Source organism: Lithobates pipiens, unplaced genomic scaffold (genome assembly GCF_037356315.1).
Source record: "Lithobates pipiens isolate NorthernLeopardFrog02 unplaced genomic scaffold, aLitPip1_a1.2 Scaffold_18, whole genome shotgun sequence".
In the NCBI taxonomy this organism is placed as follows: domain Eukaryota; kingdom Metazoa; phylum Chordata; class Amphibia; order Anura; family Ranidae; genus Lithobates; species Lithobates pipiens.
The window spans coordinates 118,110,981-118,128,810 of record NW_027507758.1 but is presented as its reverse complement, the minus strand read 5'-3'; the positions used below and the strand labels follow the sequence as shown (position 1 = coordinate 118,128,810).

General features: G+C 37.5%; 1 protein-coding gene across 1 annotated transcript in view; it reads right to left on the bottom strand.

Moving 5' to 3' along the window:
* Positions 1-1,623: 1,623 nt before the first annotated feature.
* Positions 1,624-17,830, bottom strand: part of CCDC85A (coiled-coil domain containing 85A) — a 453,688-nt gene continuing 437,481 nt past the window's right edge. Inside the window, exon 3 of the mRNA XM_077486045.1 lies at positions 1,624-14,434. Coding sequence (XP_077342171.1) covers positions 14,385-14,434 — 50 coding nt within the window. The 3' untranslated portion in view covers positions 1,624-14,384. The remainder of the gene's footprint in view (positions 14,435-17,830) is intronic.

The following is a 17,830-nucleotide window of genomic DNA, read 5'->3' as shown; positions in this document are numbered from 1 at the left end:
CCAAAAACATCTTACAGCTAGTTTTTGACTTTCTTTGAGAGCACTGATATAGCCATATACAAAGGGGTTATTTATAAAAATTTTACCCAAAATCAATATTTTTTATTCTCAGCTGCTAGCTAACGTAAAATGTTGGTATGCAAGTAAATAGCAAGAAATATCTGTTTAACTTGGCAGAACATAAGTAAATACCTAGAAGTTTGATAGATGTATGATAGTTCTTCCTACTTAAGGTAGCCATAGATGTGTCGAAATTTGGTTGAAATTTATTTGGTTCAGCAGGTACCAGTCAAATTTCAATCTATCTATGGCCATCGCTGCTCTAAAGAAGTCAACATAATGATCGATGTCTGGTGAACGGACTGTTGGAAAACCTTTATTCCATCAGTGGCTTTAGCCAATCACATGTATTGCTGATCAGTGTATTCTGATAGCAGAGGTATCCATGCTGTTAGAATACAGAGCACAGTGGGGAGGGTTCCTTTATCCCCCTCACCTGTGGGGATGAGGGATTTTTTTTTTTCGCTCTGACCACCGATCCACTGTTTATGAACAGCTTTACTGGAGTGTTGACATTTTTATTGACTAACTGTATGGGGCCACTATTTGTTATTACACTCACATTATTTACTTTTGCTTATAGAAATACATGTGTAGAGAGAATTTTAAATCTCTACACTTTAGCTTTTTAGTTAAATCACAAGCTTTATCCTTTTGCATCACAGGAACTCCATAGGTAGATATTCCCTTCCCACATTTCCAGTTTCCCACCATTACAAAGCCAAATGATATGGAAATTGGAAAGGATTTGCCAAAATAAATATGTAGACTATAATAACTGGGTAGTATATCTGCAAGAGTGGGACACCCTGTTTCTGGGCTTAGGAAAGGGTCAAAGACACAAACAACTCAATGGTTCTTTCTTGAGGGGAATCACCTTTAACCACTTCAACCCCGGAAGATTTGGCTGCTGAATGACCGGGCCATTTTTTGCGATTCGGCACTGCAGCCCTTTAAGGGACAATTACACGGTCATGCGACACTACACCCAATCAACATTCTTTTTTTCCCACAAATAGAGCTTTCTTTTGGTGGTATTTGATCGCCTCTGCGTTTTTTATTTTTTGAGCTATAAACAAAAAAGAGCGTCAATTTTGAAAAAGAACACAATATTTTGTACTTTTTGCTATATTAAATATCCCCATTTTTTTTTTTTAAAGCAAGTGGTTAACTAACACTCTGTTTCCATTATATTTTAAATAATTAAATTGACATGTAATGGTTATAATAATAACATAATAAAATTTCCAAAACAATCTGGGCTAAGTCAAAAAATAGGAATAAAGCAAGCAGCTACTTAGTAAACTGTGATGCCAGTTCAAAATGAAATAAATGTATTGTAAGAAGCGCTATGAAATAAAAAAAATTACATACAGGCATACCCCACATTTAAGTACACAAGGCGGTTTATTTACTAAAGCTGGAAAGTGCAAAATCAGGCTCACTTCTGCATAGAAACCAATGAGCTTCTAACCCCAGCTTGTTCAATTAAGCTTTGGTAATAAAACCTGGAAGCTCATTGGTTTCTATGCAGAAGTGAGCCTGGTTTTGCACTTTCCAGCTTTAGTAAATAAACCCCATTGTGTACTTAAAAGGGGGGTATGCCTGTATTGACTTTTAATAAATTTGAAGAGTTAAATGGGCTTCACTGTGTCAGCTGCTTTCATCTTCCTGACATTTATGTGGTCTCGCTGCTGAGTGATATCCGTGTCTATTTGATGCTGGCTCCTTAGTCTCTACCACATGCACATTTGACCTCTATAACCCATGGTCCAACACATTCAATAAGAAGTGTGCGCCAAGTGTTTTCCACCTGGTGGTGGATCTCATCAGTCAATTTACTGCACACTGCATGTTTTGATATCAGATGTGATTCTAATTATAAAGGACTGTTTGCACTTTATATGAATTGATTTGGTTTTACATGTCTTGCACCTTCACATTTGCACTTTGGATTGCATAGTGCTAATTCATTTGTGTGTTATCCAAGGTATTGATTACATTTATGGTATTATTTGTATCACGTGTCATTTTTGTACTTTGCCCTTTATATATTCACATTTTTTTTATTTCATAGTGCTGCTTACTATACATTTATAATTATAACATGATGACTATCATTTGCTGTTATATTTGGTGTTTCCTGTTATGCGTATGACACAAAACTGATAATGTGACAACAGCCATTTTTCTTATATAAAGGTCTAATGACCTCACAATGATGCTGTTTCAATCATTTATAAACTGTATGCATTTTCTTCCTTGCCTTTATAAATGATACTGTTATTCAGATATTGTAGTAACTCTACAGGTCTCTTCGGGTTTACTGTCTCAGGTTTTTTCTTTTTACAGAAATGAGCAGTCCATCCTACAGGTAGATAGATTCCCCACTGCCAGCTAACAGCTTCATTGTGCTTTCAGCATCAGAAAATCTTAATCAGCATATGGATGGGAAACAACACTTAGAAAGAAATCCTATAAATCCGAACTTCTCAGGCTATAACTTTACATTGGAAAAAAATTTTCTAGCAGGGAACTGAGCCTCCCAAAGCTGCTGCTACACAGTTTGTCAAGTGTAGAGCAACACTGTCCAAGACTTGTGAGAGTTTAGAACGTCAAGGCAGAAGCCTCCTCAAGAGCAGTCACAGCAGTGAAATGATTGCCTTTTATTACCCTAGTTGCTCAAACAAACAGCACCCTTTGCCGGTCCAAGGGGCCTTCTTAGTATGAAATGCTGTATATTTTTGATTTGGTGGCAAAGTTTAATTAATCAATAATACAACTATTCATAATCTGAATTGAATTACATAATTAGGCAATCCATGTGAGGTCATATGTTAGATCGGATGACCACTGCTGTGGGGTGCTTTACATATACCCTTTTTGGGAATGTTTTATATTACAATTAAAAAATCCCAACTTTGGGCTCTCCCCCTCCCTAATCCAATTACCACACATTCTCATGAAATATGAAATCCACAGGTTTCTCAGGCGGACATGGGAAGGCTGTGTGATGTCACTATTGTCTAGAATCAGATAACACAATCTGTGGTTAAATACTTTTACTTTTTATTGCCATTTTCTTTTATGAAGGTTAGTTTTCAGTGAAAAGTTCACTTTAAACATACAATGCACATGGAGAGATAAGTAGCAGTTATTAGTGGTAACATTTTAGGATCAAAATAATTAATATATATAATTTTACCTCTAGTCCTTTTTTTCCTCCTTTTCTCTTTCCCTTTCCCCTCCCTCCTCTCTCTTACCCCATTCCCCTGCTCCTCTTTGTTTATGTGCAGCACTATTCCATTTAATAGCTTAATTTTTGGGTTTGAATAACTCTTTCCAATGCATCCAGCAACACCCTCCCTTATCCACCTAATTGGCTGGTGCAGAAATACCACTATTTGATTTTTAATAATTAATATAACACCAAATAAAATGAGTAGGGGCAGGCAGGTAGGCAACAACACTGATGGTAACTAAATTGGAAATGCATGTACCTTTGTAGCTAAAGATTATTAAAGCCTTTAAAATACACTTTCTCTATGTCCCAGTTTCACCACATGAGTGCATTCAAAAGCTATTCATTGTCATGATTTCTTTTGAGGGACGAAGCTTGATACACCTGGCTTAAAATGAATAATTTTATGTAAATCATTTTTCTCCTGTGTTTTGTTCAACAAAATACAATCCTTTAAACAGAAGTCAAGTCAGCTTAAGAATCCCCAGTAAATTTGCATGATAACAAGTAATGTGAACTTGGGACTTTTTCAAATGATGAGTTAAGTGGTGCCTGCATTGAAAGTTACAATCCTTTGTTTATAGCTTGCAGCAGGTTTCTAAATAAGACATTTTGTAGATTTAGCAGGGTTCGCTACCCAATGGAATGTCACAATAGCGCATTACATCCAAAACACAGAAACAGGAAGTGATTTCAGACAGGCTGTATTTACAAATTCAGGTATAAAATGCAAATGTATCTTCCGAATGGTGTATCCAGAAACAAAATGAAAGATGTAGTTAAGATGCTATTTATCTGGAGTGTTTCTAACAATATTTAATTGTAGGCCGACATTAAGGCAGAACTCAAGATAAATAAATAAATTAATGCATAGCCCCCCCCTCCCACAACAAAATTAGCTGCAATACTCACATTTTCTGGAGCTCTCCCCTAACGTACTAATTCAGCTCATCCAATACATGCCCATAGTCTTTTGGGTTGAATGACAGCCACCATCATTCAACCCACTTCCTCTGAGCCCAGGCTTTCATTAAAGAGGAGGGCCGGTTTAAAAAAAATAAAATTAAAAGTCAGCAGCTGCAAACACTGTAGCTGCTGACTTTTAATAAGCACACTTACCTGTCCAGGGCGCCCGCGATGTCGGCCGCCCGAGGCTGACCCGTCCCTCAGCTCTCGGGTCCTGGCGCCGCCATTTTGGCTAAGGGAAACAGGCAGTGGAGCCTTGCGGCTTCACTGCCCGTTTCCTACTGCACATGTGCGAGTCACGCAGCGCTTTGTGAATGGGGCACTCTGTGTTCTGGGACACACAGTTCCCAGAACACAGCGTGACCCATTACCCAGAAGACACCGCACGGAGGAGAGAAGATAGAATATCTCCGCAGAGGAGGAAGAGGCAGATTAGGACGATGTGCCTAGTAACAGGCATTTCTGGTAAGTTAAAAAAAAATTTTTTTTTCATTTTTTTTCAGATTTTTTTCAAATTTTTTATGTTTTTTTTTTTCAGGGTGGCCCTCCACTTTAACATTCCTTCTACTATTTGCATTGAATAGCACTTCCAAATCACTGAGTGATTGTTGATCGGTTCATACATATTCATTTTCCCATTTAAATAATTACATTTGGAGATCTTGTGAAATGAGAGATTTCTATATGCTGTATATTAGTCATTAATGGGACACCTATTTTTTTTACTGTACACCCTGATTAACAACTAGTGAGGTATGATAAAAGGTAAATTGCAGATATGTGGAATAATGTAGCATAAAAAAAGATTGTTATGGGTCATAATTATCCATTAAAAGAAGGCCACAATCTCAAATTGATAGGTGCCTTTGGATGTATACTGTATATGTGTATATATGTGTATACCATTTTTATTTTTCAGCAAACTCCGCTAATGTACATATTTGCTCATTACAGTCTCTGCTTCTTCCTTACTAACTGCCAAAGCTGGCTCTCTAAAATGTTATCTTGAGCCATAACTTAGCATCCATTATTAAGGAATGCCAACCACATCCCCTGAATGACAGAAAACCTCTAAGGAGAGCTTACAAATCTGAATATGAAATGAAATTTTATGGCAAGCAAATTAAAATGTGAAGATGGCATCAACAATTATTTTTAGGCAAATATTGAAATAATAGCTTCAAATGTATATGTTCTGAAAACACAATATGGTTCGCCTTTGAGTGGGATATGTTTCTGAATTTTTTTTACACTATTTAAGTGAGCATATACAAATTGAGCTTCCTACCATTTTTAGTAGTAATGCTGGCTCAAAGATTAGAGTCTCCCCTGCCCTTGTGTAAGTCTAAATGATCTCCTGTAGCAGGGCCATCACTTTGCATCATTGGGCCCCATAGTTAAACTAATAAGATACTTCATGCTTCTTTAATCTCCATCGCAAACGTAATTCTTCTAGTCATACAGTGTAGCCAAACAGCTACTGGCCAGATAGCAGTCACATGGTTACATCCTCTGTGACATTGTAAGTCTGGTTTGTGAGACCCTGGATTGCATACAAAGCGACTTTTAATAAAGTTCTTATGTGTGGACATCCTGGACTTATGAGGCATACATGAAAAAAAAAAAAAATATATATATATATATATATATATAAAAGAAGCCTGTATGACTTAGCATATTACATGCTGACTTAACAAGGCATCCCTATTTTACCCTTTGCAATCTGAAATGATTAAGCAGATGGACTTATGTAAGTCAAACTAAAATATAGAATATAAATAATAAAATATAGAAATGCATCATTTAATGTTTTAACTATTTTCTGTATAAAGAAGGGCTATTTTTTTTAATGGGGAGTATGTGAGAACATATGCTCTCCACCCCAAAATGCTATATTATTTTCACATACTTTTTATTTCTAATTCCTTTTCTAATACAGTAGTTATTTAAAAAATGTGTAAGTAAACATAAATCATATTGTGCTTAGGTTTTCTTGAGATTTTTAAAGATCAACCCACAACTAATATTTGAGTTTAGTTCAGGTCAGATCAATTCACTTAATTGTTAATCTTATACCTAATGTAGCGCCTTTTTACAAAAAACTTGTGCTTTAGATACTGTAGCTAGGAAAACATACAATAAAATGTTCGGAGTATAACTTTATAAATTTGGGGTTCTGCCTTGAATTCTAGTCTTTGAGTGTGTGTGTGTGTTAGCACACCACATATGTGTTATGACTAAAACTGTCAGATAAACTGAAATTGAGTTTTTGTATAGCTAAAATGTATGTGAAAAATCTCTAAATTTCAGTGAAATTCACAAATTCAATGCATTGGAAGCAATGTGGCAGAAGAAATTAAGGTTTTCTGTTGGTTGTTGCTTATTAACAAAGCCATGAAACCACCCTCTAAGCACTAATAAACATATCTAATGCTAACATTGTAATCAGATGACTTTGCTGATGTCAGGGCAAATTTAAAGGCTCTTTAAAAAATAAATAAATAACAAACATGCCATACTTACCTGTTCTGTGCAGTGCTTTTTTTTAGGTCCCCCACCGGTGTTCCTGGCTCCCCCTCTTCAGTCAGTGCCTCCAATAGCAAGTCGCTTGCTCTGGGGGCACTGGTGTGTGCTGACTCCTCATCCCTGCTCTATGTGTTCATTAGACACGTATAGCCACAGCTCAGCTCCGCCCCCCCATATCCTCATTGGCTCACTGGCTGTGATTGACAGTAGCAGGAGCCAATGGCTCCTTCTGGGTCTGCTTTTTAACTAGAATGCACCTGAAGTACTTGCTGTTCTTCGTTGTTATATCTATTTATGTATTTATTAGATAAGAGTGGCTTGGCTTTTTGCACTTAATTTACTTCCCGCCCTCTTTGAACATTAAAGTAGAAGTCTAGCCTGAGCTTTTTAGGCTGGGCTTCTCCTAAAGGTCACAAGAGTGCAATTCATTTTGCACTCCTGTGACCCATTTTCAGTGGAGAGCGGTCTGAAGTCCGCTCTCTGCTGACGTCACCAGGATCAGTCGAGGTAGCGCGTAATCCCAACTTCCTAAGTCTGGATCCACCAGCTGCCTGGACTGATGGCAGTCTCAGCCTCTCCACAGCTCAACGCTCCAATGAGCACAGGGGGGCAGAGCAGGAGAGCTGCTGACTGTCTTTGCTCAGGGAAGTGAGACACCCAAGCCATTGCCAATGTTTGGTTGCTCAGCTCTCAGTAAAGAGATGACAGGGGACAGATGCAGCATTTGTCTGATGCTGCATCCAGCTAGGTAAGTATGAATATATAAAAAAAAAAACATACTTCTCTTTTAACTCTCATAGCCTATATTATATTTTCTTGTTTTAACCTTTTTTTTGTTACATTTCAATGAGCTGCTTCCTGGTTTCTGGATGTCATACATCCAATGAATCTTCATGGACATTTTTTTTCTTTCCTCTTGGGAAAGGGAGGAGGAGTTTTCTCAGCTAAGCACACACTCCTGCCTGCATGCATGAGCTAAGGGCAGTTGGATTCCAGGATGTAAATGCTACATGAATCATCTTCCCTTACTCAAGATGGCTGTGGCTAGAAATGTTAAACAGGTGTTTTTCAAAATGGTTTACCGACAAAATAAAGCAAGGAGACATGGATGGATGGGTGAGTTTGCTTTGAATATTAAAAATTAAATAAATAACATTTTCAGCTTGATACTTAGATACAGTTTAGTTCCACTTTAAACCCTTTAAATAAAACTTTAGTTCTGTTATGAGGAGGCTAAAACATAGACTTTAACGAGAGTGCTGACTGTTACATTGAGAGCAAATCTTGGCAGGCTTCAGTAGACATCAGCTCTACTTGAAGCTTGCTGAAAGCTTTCTGAAGTCTGCTAACAGCTTATTTAACCACATACCACCTGGCCTATAGCAAATTGAAGCCTAAGCAGTGGCTCTCCAGTTTTGACTGGATGTCATATGAGGTCTTTCAGAACAAGCCGCTCGTGTGCATCCTCAGGGGCATGCAGCGTGGTGATCGGTAGAGCAGTGTGTCTCGCCGACACACCACATCTCTGATCACGGTAAAGATCCTATGATGTAGGCTCTTTACCATGCGATCAGCTGTGTCCAATCACAGCTGATCACAGCATAACTAGGAAGTGCTGGTTATCAGCATTCATCTATTCACACTGACAGGGCAGCCAATAAGCGGCTCTACTGACAGGGGAGATGTACACTGATAATTAATGCCCACTAGTGCCCACCAGTGATGCCCACCAGTAATGCCAATCAATGCCCATTAGTGTTGCCAATCAGTGCCCATCAGTAATGCCTTTTTGTGCCCATCAGTGATGCCTGTCAGTACCTTCTCATCAATGCCACCTATCAGTGCCATCTATCAGTGCCCATCAGTGCAACTTATCAATGTTGCCTTTTTGTGGCACTCAGTGATACACATCAGTGTCTTCTCATCAGTGTAGCCATTAGTGCTGTCTGTCAGTGCCCATCAGTGCTGCCCATCAGTGCCACCTATCAATGCCCATCAGTGTTGCCCATCAGTGCCATCTATCAGTGTCCATCAGTGCTGCATATCCTTGCTGTCTATCAGTGCTGCATATCAGTGCTGCCTATAAGTGCCCATCAGAGCTGCATATTAGTGCCTCCTCATCAGTGCCCATCAGGGGCACCTCATCAGTGCCCATGTACATCAATGAAGGAAAAAACACTTATTTACAAAATTTTATAACAGAAACGAAAACCTTTTTCTTTTTCTAAAATGTTCTTTTCATTTGTTTAGCAAAAAAAAACCCACCAAAAATCAAATAAATACCACCAAAAAAAGCTCTATCTGTCTCAAAATTAGTACAAATTTTGTTTGTACAGCAGTGTATGACCATGCAATTGTCATTCAAGGTGCGACATTGCTGAAAGCTTAAAATTTGTAAGGGCAAGAACAGGGTGAAAGTGCCCAGTATTGAAGTGGTTAAAGGGACAGTCAACACTCCTATTAAAAAGGAAGCTTGTGCAAACTTTTACAAATGCTTTGCAAAAGCTTGCTGCACACACTGCTCTTTTACATGCGAACAAGGCCTTATGCCGCGTACACACGACCGGACTTTTCAAGAGACTAGGTCCGACGGACTTTCGGCGGAGTTCCGATGGACTTTCCGAATGAACGGACTTGGCCACACACAATCACACTAAAGTCCAACGGATTGGAACGTGATGACATATGACCGGACTAGAATAAGGAAGTTCATAGCCAGCAGCCAATAACTGCCCTAGCGTCGGTTTTTGTCCATCGGACTAGCAGACTAGCATACACATGAACGGATTTCTTGGTCTGGCGGAGTTCCGGTGGAAACATTTAAAACATGTTCTATTTCTAAAGTCAGACGGATTTTTGGCAAGCAAAGGTCCAATGGAGCCCACACACGATCAAATTGCCCAACGGACTCATTCCGTCGGACCTTTGGTGTCAAAAAGTCTGGTCATGTGTACGTGGCATTACTCTTTTATGAATAGGTTGTTCATAGCAAGCCACCAAATCTTTTAATTTTTTTTTTTAAATAAATGGTAAAAAAACAGCCAGTAGTAGTTAGTCATATACAGTCCGACATGTTCTGTAATATTGGAGATGTTACAGAATAAGTCCAGTTGAATGTGACCAGCTATTTCTAGGTGTACCATGGCCTGGAGAAATTAGAACTTTCCCAGACATATTAAACACAACATTATAGAATTTGGTATTCTTCCACAATCAGAGAGTAACATTTTTCTGTGCATACACATATAGAATAGCCTCACCATATTTCACCTAACATAGGGTATACTCCCTGTAGCATGGAACAGATAAAGCTATAAAAATTTAAAAAGTAAAAAAGAAGCACAATATAATTTACAAATTATATCCGTAATCTGTGATATGTGCTCTACAGTGTATTCAAAAATAGAATATTGTTGCATTCCTATAATATATTTTCAGTGGAAAAATAAACAACTGTATATTTTAACAAGCCTGTTGCACATTCATACAAGAAACTATCATAGCAGTTTGAACACATCAAACATCTATCAAAGCTTTTAACTACACACGACCTAATGGTTTTCACATATGAAGAAACCCAACTACACACATCTATGGCACCTCTTGGTCAATACTCAGGCAATCAGATTAAAAGCATATAGCAGTTTAATAATGGAAGGACATGCTTGATTATTTGATAATCTTTCTTTAAATGAATGCTATGCAACAAGAAAAGCTTGATATCCATAAATGCAGTGCAAATTTAGCTTTTTCTTGTAATTATCAGAAAAAAAATGAAAGCTACAAAAATTATAAATTATTAGCATCATTTGGACTTTCAAATTTTGGGAAATTGTACTTCATATTTGAAAGCCAAGAGTGGTCCCAATATTTTTCATAAAGTATTTTAAACAATATCAAAACAAATGTATTGTATAAGAAATTAATTGTACTATTTAATTTTCTTTTTTGCAACACCCTATGAAAAGAAACAGTATGATTTTAGCACCTCCTAACACAACTAACCAGGATATACTTCACTCCATACAATTAAGGGAAATAAAATTATATTAAGAAAGCCTGAGCACTTTGGCATGCTCACATTATGATTGTGCAGCACCATTTTCATAGAAAGAGGACAATTAATAAAAGATGTTATTTTTATGCCAGATCAATGAACCTGTGCTCAGTTATTACTATTGTAAATACTTTCTGATTGAGGCTGATAAAAGTAGGAGGGGAGAAAAAAAGCATCTTTTACATTGCAACCAATCAGATTTCTTTCCACATCCAATACTTTGACTGCTCATTAGGAACTGAAAACTGAAATGTGATTGGCTGTTGTGAGCAAAACTGCCACTTTTCTTTTGCTTCACTTTATTATTTCCACAAATTTAGCACCATCATATTATACAGTATTTTGCATAACATAGAGAACCCTTGACATTCATTCTGCCCTGCCCTTATAATCCTCAGTAATAACTAAACAATGTATGGGGGGGGGGGGGGGGTTATCTGCTGAAGCCACTTAATCTTCTAGAGATTAGGCCATGCTATGGACATTCAAATATTTACAAGTTCTTAGAAAATAGTTAAAAAAGGCTTTAAAACGAAATCTCACTAACCTACTCTCTGTAGTTACAGCCACTGAAGCAACACATTCTCAGTGTAAAACTGAGAAGCTAGGCTGCAAAATTAAAGTAAAACTAAAGCCAAAACATTCGGATAGAGTATTGATCTGTTTCCCAGTGGGAAAATTTCCCATAGTCACAACTGGAAGTGAGAAGAAATCTCTCCAAAATTAAGGAAATATCTCCAAAAATAATGGAATGCCTGGTTGTTACCAGCGTCACCAGAACTAGTGTTCCTATTGGAAGATGCCACCCAATTGCTGCTCTGTGACAACTCAAAGTTTGGGGATTTTCTATCACTTTCACTCTCTGTGGTAACAGACACCAGGACAAATAGAAAGGGTAAAACTTCGTACAAAGAACATAGACAGCAATACAAAACCAAAAAAGTGTTCAGATCCTTCTCTACTCTATCCAAAACTATAAAAAATTAACAAAAAGTTATACTTAAAAGGATTAAATCCTCCACAGTGTCTGCACCCACAGAGGTTAGTAAGGGCTTGTTTTGTATTTTATTAACTATTAGATCTTGTTCATATGGGTATACTTAAACATACACTTGTGTGTGGGTTGTGTGTTTCCCAAACGAGAAGGACATGTGTTCTGTACATCTGCGTGCATGCAGCCCCATTCATGCCAGTTGGGCTAAAGCACCTGCACGGACACAGCCACTGCTTCCAATTTAACATCCATGTGGGCGCAGGTGTGTGTCCCCAAACACACACGACCTCCGACTGTCAATACTCTGGCCATAGATCTACACAGGGAAGAAACATATGCAAACACTGGGAAGACAACCTCCAAACAGCTGGTGTTCCTAGTGAAAACCACCCCCAGAACATCCAACATTGCAAGGCAAAAATGATAAACTCTTAAGCCTTGTACACACGATTGGATTCTCCGCAGACAAAACCTCTGACTTTTGTCCGAAGGCGTGTGCCTGGATTTTGTCTTGCATACAAACGCCAAGGAATTGTTGGCCAACAAAAATGGTGTACTGCATGTTTTTTCAGATCTTTAGCGCCACCCTTTGGGCTCCTTCTGCTAATTTTATGTTAGTAGAAGTTTGGTGAGTGTTGGTTCGCTCTTTTCATTTGGTGCTTTTTCGTTTGCGTTTTTCATTTTGTGCTTTTCAGTTAATTTTTGAATGGCCGTTCACCAACCAGACATGTTGCGAAATCGGAGGTGATAACGTGTTATTTATTATTGGCCTTGGAGATATTGCTTTGACCCAAGTCCAGTCCAGGAACAGGAGAAGGAGGATTTCTTGAACCAAAAATTGGTTGCTTTATTAATCGTGACCAATTATGTCATATGCCATTGTTGCAGGAGCTCCAGGAGAATAATCTGGATGATTTTTGGAATTATCTTCGGATGACGGACCCCTGCTTTCACCAACTCTTGGCATTGTTGACCCCATATATTAAGAAGCAAGACACATGCATGTGGCTTTTATTTTATTTTTTGGTTGAATAATGACTTGATTTGGTATCTTTTCTATATTTTTGGATGTATAGAATGCACTTTTTGGTTAATTTATATTGGTAGATAGCATGTCTAATTTTATTTGTTTTCTTTTTTTAATGCACAATAAAAAAATTGTGGAGAATAATACTTGGCTATGTGTTTGCTTCAAATGACAGTTTGGCAGTTACATTTAAAAAAAGACAATGTAAAATTGACAAGGGACACCAACATAGTTGTATCTTTGATCTTAAAAACTACGGGATAATGGTGTTGTGGTAACTTGCCAAAAAAAAAAAAGCATAATAATATTATTATATATCACTAGAAAAAAAAAGCCTTTGAATTTTTGTTTTTGCAATAACTCCATCAGTATCACCAGCAAAGCAGCTTCATTATTATCCCATTAAAGAAGATGAGAATGTGTGCTGTATTTTGACATTTCATAATTTTCCACATCACAAATGTTAATTTTCCATTATGAACACAACTTTACAAGACTGTCAGCTTCTGGCTCGTCCTTGCTTTTGAGCATGTATGTTGGACTTTGGTCTGATGCACTTGTGTACACACACTTGGAAAATCTGACAACAGACATTTTTCAGTGGAGAAATTTAAAACCTGCCATCCAACATTTGTCAGCGGAAAATCAGACAACAATTGTCCGATGGAGCCTACAAACAGTCAGATTTTCCACCAATAGCATGTCATCACACATTTCCCGTCGGAAACTCAGATCGTGTGTACGAGGCTTTAGTCACTGATCCAGCTCTGAGACTTTGAACTTAACAGAGGTTCACTGATCTGATATAAAAGTCAGTCCTTTTAGTAAATCATCCCTTGAGTATGCAGGTTAGAAACAAAAAGGAAGCCGATTTTATATACAATTTGAAAGCTTTTATAATACTGTAAGAAGGTCTAGATATTGTTAATCTTATGTGAAAAGTATCCCAGGTGCCTGAAATTATTAGCATTATACATTGTTAAAATTATAAATTAATATTTTATCTCATATCTTTAGTAACGTCAAGTTTACCAGACACCATAATTAAGTTAACAATAGAATATTTAAACATTGTTGCATCAAAACAATACTTTTTTTCTTTTTTTTCTGCTAGGAAAAGACTTTTATATATATATTTTTTGTAATATATAGTATATATACTTTTACCGGACTGGAACATATTTCCTATGAACGCACTATTTACCTTTTGGTTTTAAATAGCTGTGCCATCATTGGAAGTTATTTTTTAGAATGTGCTATAAACACAGTATGTGCCTTTTATTTCAAAAGGACATACATGCAGCTTTGAAAGATTGTGTTAAAGTAATTGTGCCATTTTCTTGTAATTAATCTATACACAGATAATTTCAGACATTTCACTCTCTCTGGGGAATAGTATTTGTAAATTATCTTTGAGGATCTTTCATTGTCATTTTTCTTTATCATTGTAAGGGTGCGGAAAATAGTCATCTTGTACTACATTGGTCCTTTGTACTGACTGCCGGACAGATGTCTAATTCCAGGACATGAACCTGCAGCATCTCCAAGTTTCCTCCACACAGCCTGAAAAAGAAGAAAACACAAAAGTGTCAGCCTGCTGAGAAGTGAAATGATTTATTCTGAATTGTCAGCTACCTTGCAAAGATCATAACATAACATATGTCATTACATCAAATTAAATATATTGATAGAAAATTTTCTTAAATTCAAAATGAATAAAATCTTCCATTCTTTACACTGGATGACAAAGCTGGCCACCTTGAGAATCGTTGGTCATATCTGAAACTGAGTCTTTGCATTTATTTCACATTGTTTAATTTTTTAACCTAAGGGTGAGCTAATTACTCAGCTTAAAGACCTCAGTACCATCATGTTCCCATTCAAGCCGTATCCCAGTTTTCAGTACAGTCATAATCTAACTGACATTTATGAAGTCATGCAACACAGTATCCAAAATATATATTTCTCGTTTTTGAAGACAGATAGAGTTTTCATTTGGTGGTAATTAATTAACTTTTAATTAATATTTGTACTTATTACTATAGAAAGGAAAAATACTAAAATTAACAAAATAAGCTGCTTCACTTACATTCTGTTAAAAATTATATAAAATAAAACTGCCAGAACAGTATAATCACGCCCTAAATTAACCCATTTTGAAAACTGGACACCCTGATGTTATTTATTCCTCCATTTTTGGAAATAAAGAAACATGCTGATATTGAGGTAGTTAAGGTACACGTCATCTTTAACATTGCCCACTGAAGCTAAGTGCAAGTCTTCTGTTATTGGTGGAAGAAAGTCCCCAGGAAGATGAAATTGCATTGTTCTAACAACTTCACCAGAAAATATGATTTTTAGGGTGGCCACTCATACACTATTTACACAAATGTTAAAGTACCAAACATTTATTAAAGATATAAAAGCATTAAAAAGTATTCAACATACTATAAAACCATTTCCTTAAGGATTACAAATATAAAGACAAATTTCACAATATCGCTGTCTCTCTGGCTAGGTTGACATCTGTGCTCGTGGTTCTCGCTGCAGTTCCGCACCTATTTACGCAGCCGCAACCACCCACACAGAAAAATGTGGGACATGCGTGTGGGTACCATTGATCCTAATAGCATACCGCACACACTGCAAATCACTCCCACACTGGGAACTGCACTGCACTTTCCGTTCCCGTGTGGGCTGCGATTTCAGAAAATGTTTAGGGACCTGTTCCCTGCGTTTTAGGAGGTATGGCATCTCATTCATGTGAACCATCAATGTGAAATTAGCCTTCCACAGCTCATATTCATGTTTGACTTATCTGATTACATAACTTCAGTACTGAAGATTATCAGAAGAGATTTTGTAAGGGGGAGTTCCGTGATTTGTCACAATGTACTTGGTGGGTACCATAAACCCCACTTCTTTAGATGCTGCAAAACTACAAACAATAAGTCAGTATTTATTCCAACAATAGAATAGTTTTATAAAAATATCCATCATATATAGTAAATATCTTTCTTTGTTAATTATCAAGCATGGGATTAAAGGCCTGGGAACTTTCAAACACACTATACCTTCCCCTAGGAGTAGAACCATGCAGGGACAAAGAAAAAAAAAAAAAACTAATATAGCAATGAGAGCCAAGAAAGTAAATAATTCCTTATAAGTGAGAGTTCCCCCAATGGTACATACCCTAAAATTATGCTGAGATCCCCAAAGAGAAGGACCAGAGGGAGAAAATGAAGGGGATTATATGCCTCTCACTATTAGATATAGTAGTCCTATTTTCATAAGGAAACAGAGGTGTACTCTGTAGGAAGGGGCCTGGAATCAAGTACACCTACACCATTAAAGATATATTTATAGATAGAATCTATCCCTGCCCCTATATACTACTAGTATATACAAACAAAGTATGATAAGTAACATACATGAAAATCTGTAGGTTAAATGTTACAGACATATCACATAAACAACCTAGCATTCCCAATTGTTGAGTCAGTGTGAGCACCTTTTCCAAGGCCCCCCCTGCCTCCCCAAAGGGATCTGACTGTGGGCAGGTGCATGTGTTATAAAGAAACCCACAGAACAAGGTGGTATGGAAGATCTCAAACAACTACAACAAAAACAAGGTTACTGATCCTCTATCCAAGATAGATGCTAACTTTTTTTGTGGAAGGGTTAGGGCAACCACCATCCTAGGGAAGACAGAATATATGTAAACACTTCAAAAGTGGGGTAAATGGGTTATAGTGCTATGGAGGCCTGTGGGTGCTCCAACCAGAGTTGATAAACAGTGTTTTTATGTGATCTGTCCACAAACAGGAGACTCTTAAAATGGTAAAAACTCAAAATGCATTTAGATTGATAGGAAAATGTCAAAAAATATACAGTGGTTGTATTTGCAGGATATATTTAACCACTTTCGGACCAGCCGCAGCAGTTATACTGCGGCAGGTTGGCTCACCTGTGCGAGCCGTCGTAGCTGTACACTGGCTCTTTAACACGCCTCCAAAGGTGTGCGCGAACCTGAAGCGTGTCCCCGGAGCCGATGCGAGTGCCCGGTGGGTGCGACAGAATGAGAAAGGGGATGTGTGTGTGTAAACTCATAAATCCCGGTTTGCTGAAGGGGAGAGAAAAGAGATTGTGTGTTCACGGATCTCTCTCCTCCTCTAGTCCGTCCCATCCCCCTACAATTAGAACACACTCAGGGAACACAGTTAACCCCTTGATCGCCCCCTATTGTTAACCCCTAACCTGCCAGTGTCATTTATACAGTAATCTGCATTTTTATAGCATTGATTGCTGTATAAATGTCACTGGTCCCAAAAATGTGTCAAAAGTGTCCGATTTGTCTGCCACAATTTTGCAGTACCAATTAAAATCAACGGGTATGAATACTTTTCAAGGCACTGTATGTATTTATACATGTTGATCATATCCCCCCTTAATCTCCAATGAATTAATGAGTTTAATGATTGCACAAGTTTCAGTTAAAGCAACGCAGTGCGTATCACAAAAAATGGCCTGGTCATCGAGAAGCCAAATCTTCCAGGGCTGAAGTGGTTAATATGAAAAAAGAAACCTACAGTATGAATAATACTAGTTTTCTCAAAATGATGACAAATATGACTCAGACCTTTTCTAGTCACAAAACAATTAGAGTTCTACCTACACACATCATTTAATGTATTGTTCACATCAAGAGCTTAGTTTCGGGCTTACACTATGAGATCTGAATTATGACCAATGGCTTATATTGTACTTATAATTGCTTTGTACCAAGGACCACTGTAACATGCTAATTTGACAGGGTTACTGTTTGATCAAGACTCTTGGAAATGTCATCAGTGGGGAAAATGGGAGGTTAAAGCAATTACTCTGCTTTTTCATGAGCAACACAAATATGGTCTGAAACAATGTTTTGGCTAACAATTAGCTTGCAAACAGTGAATGATC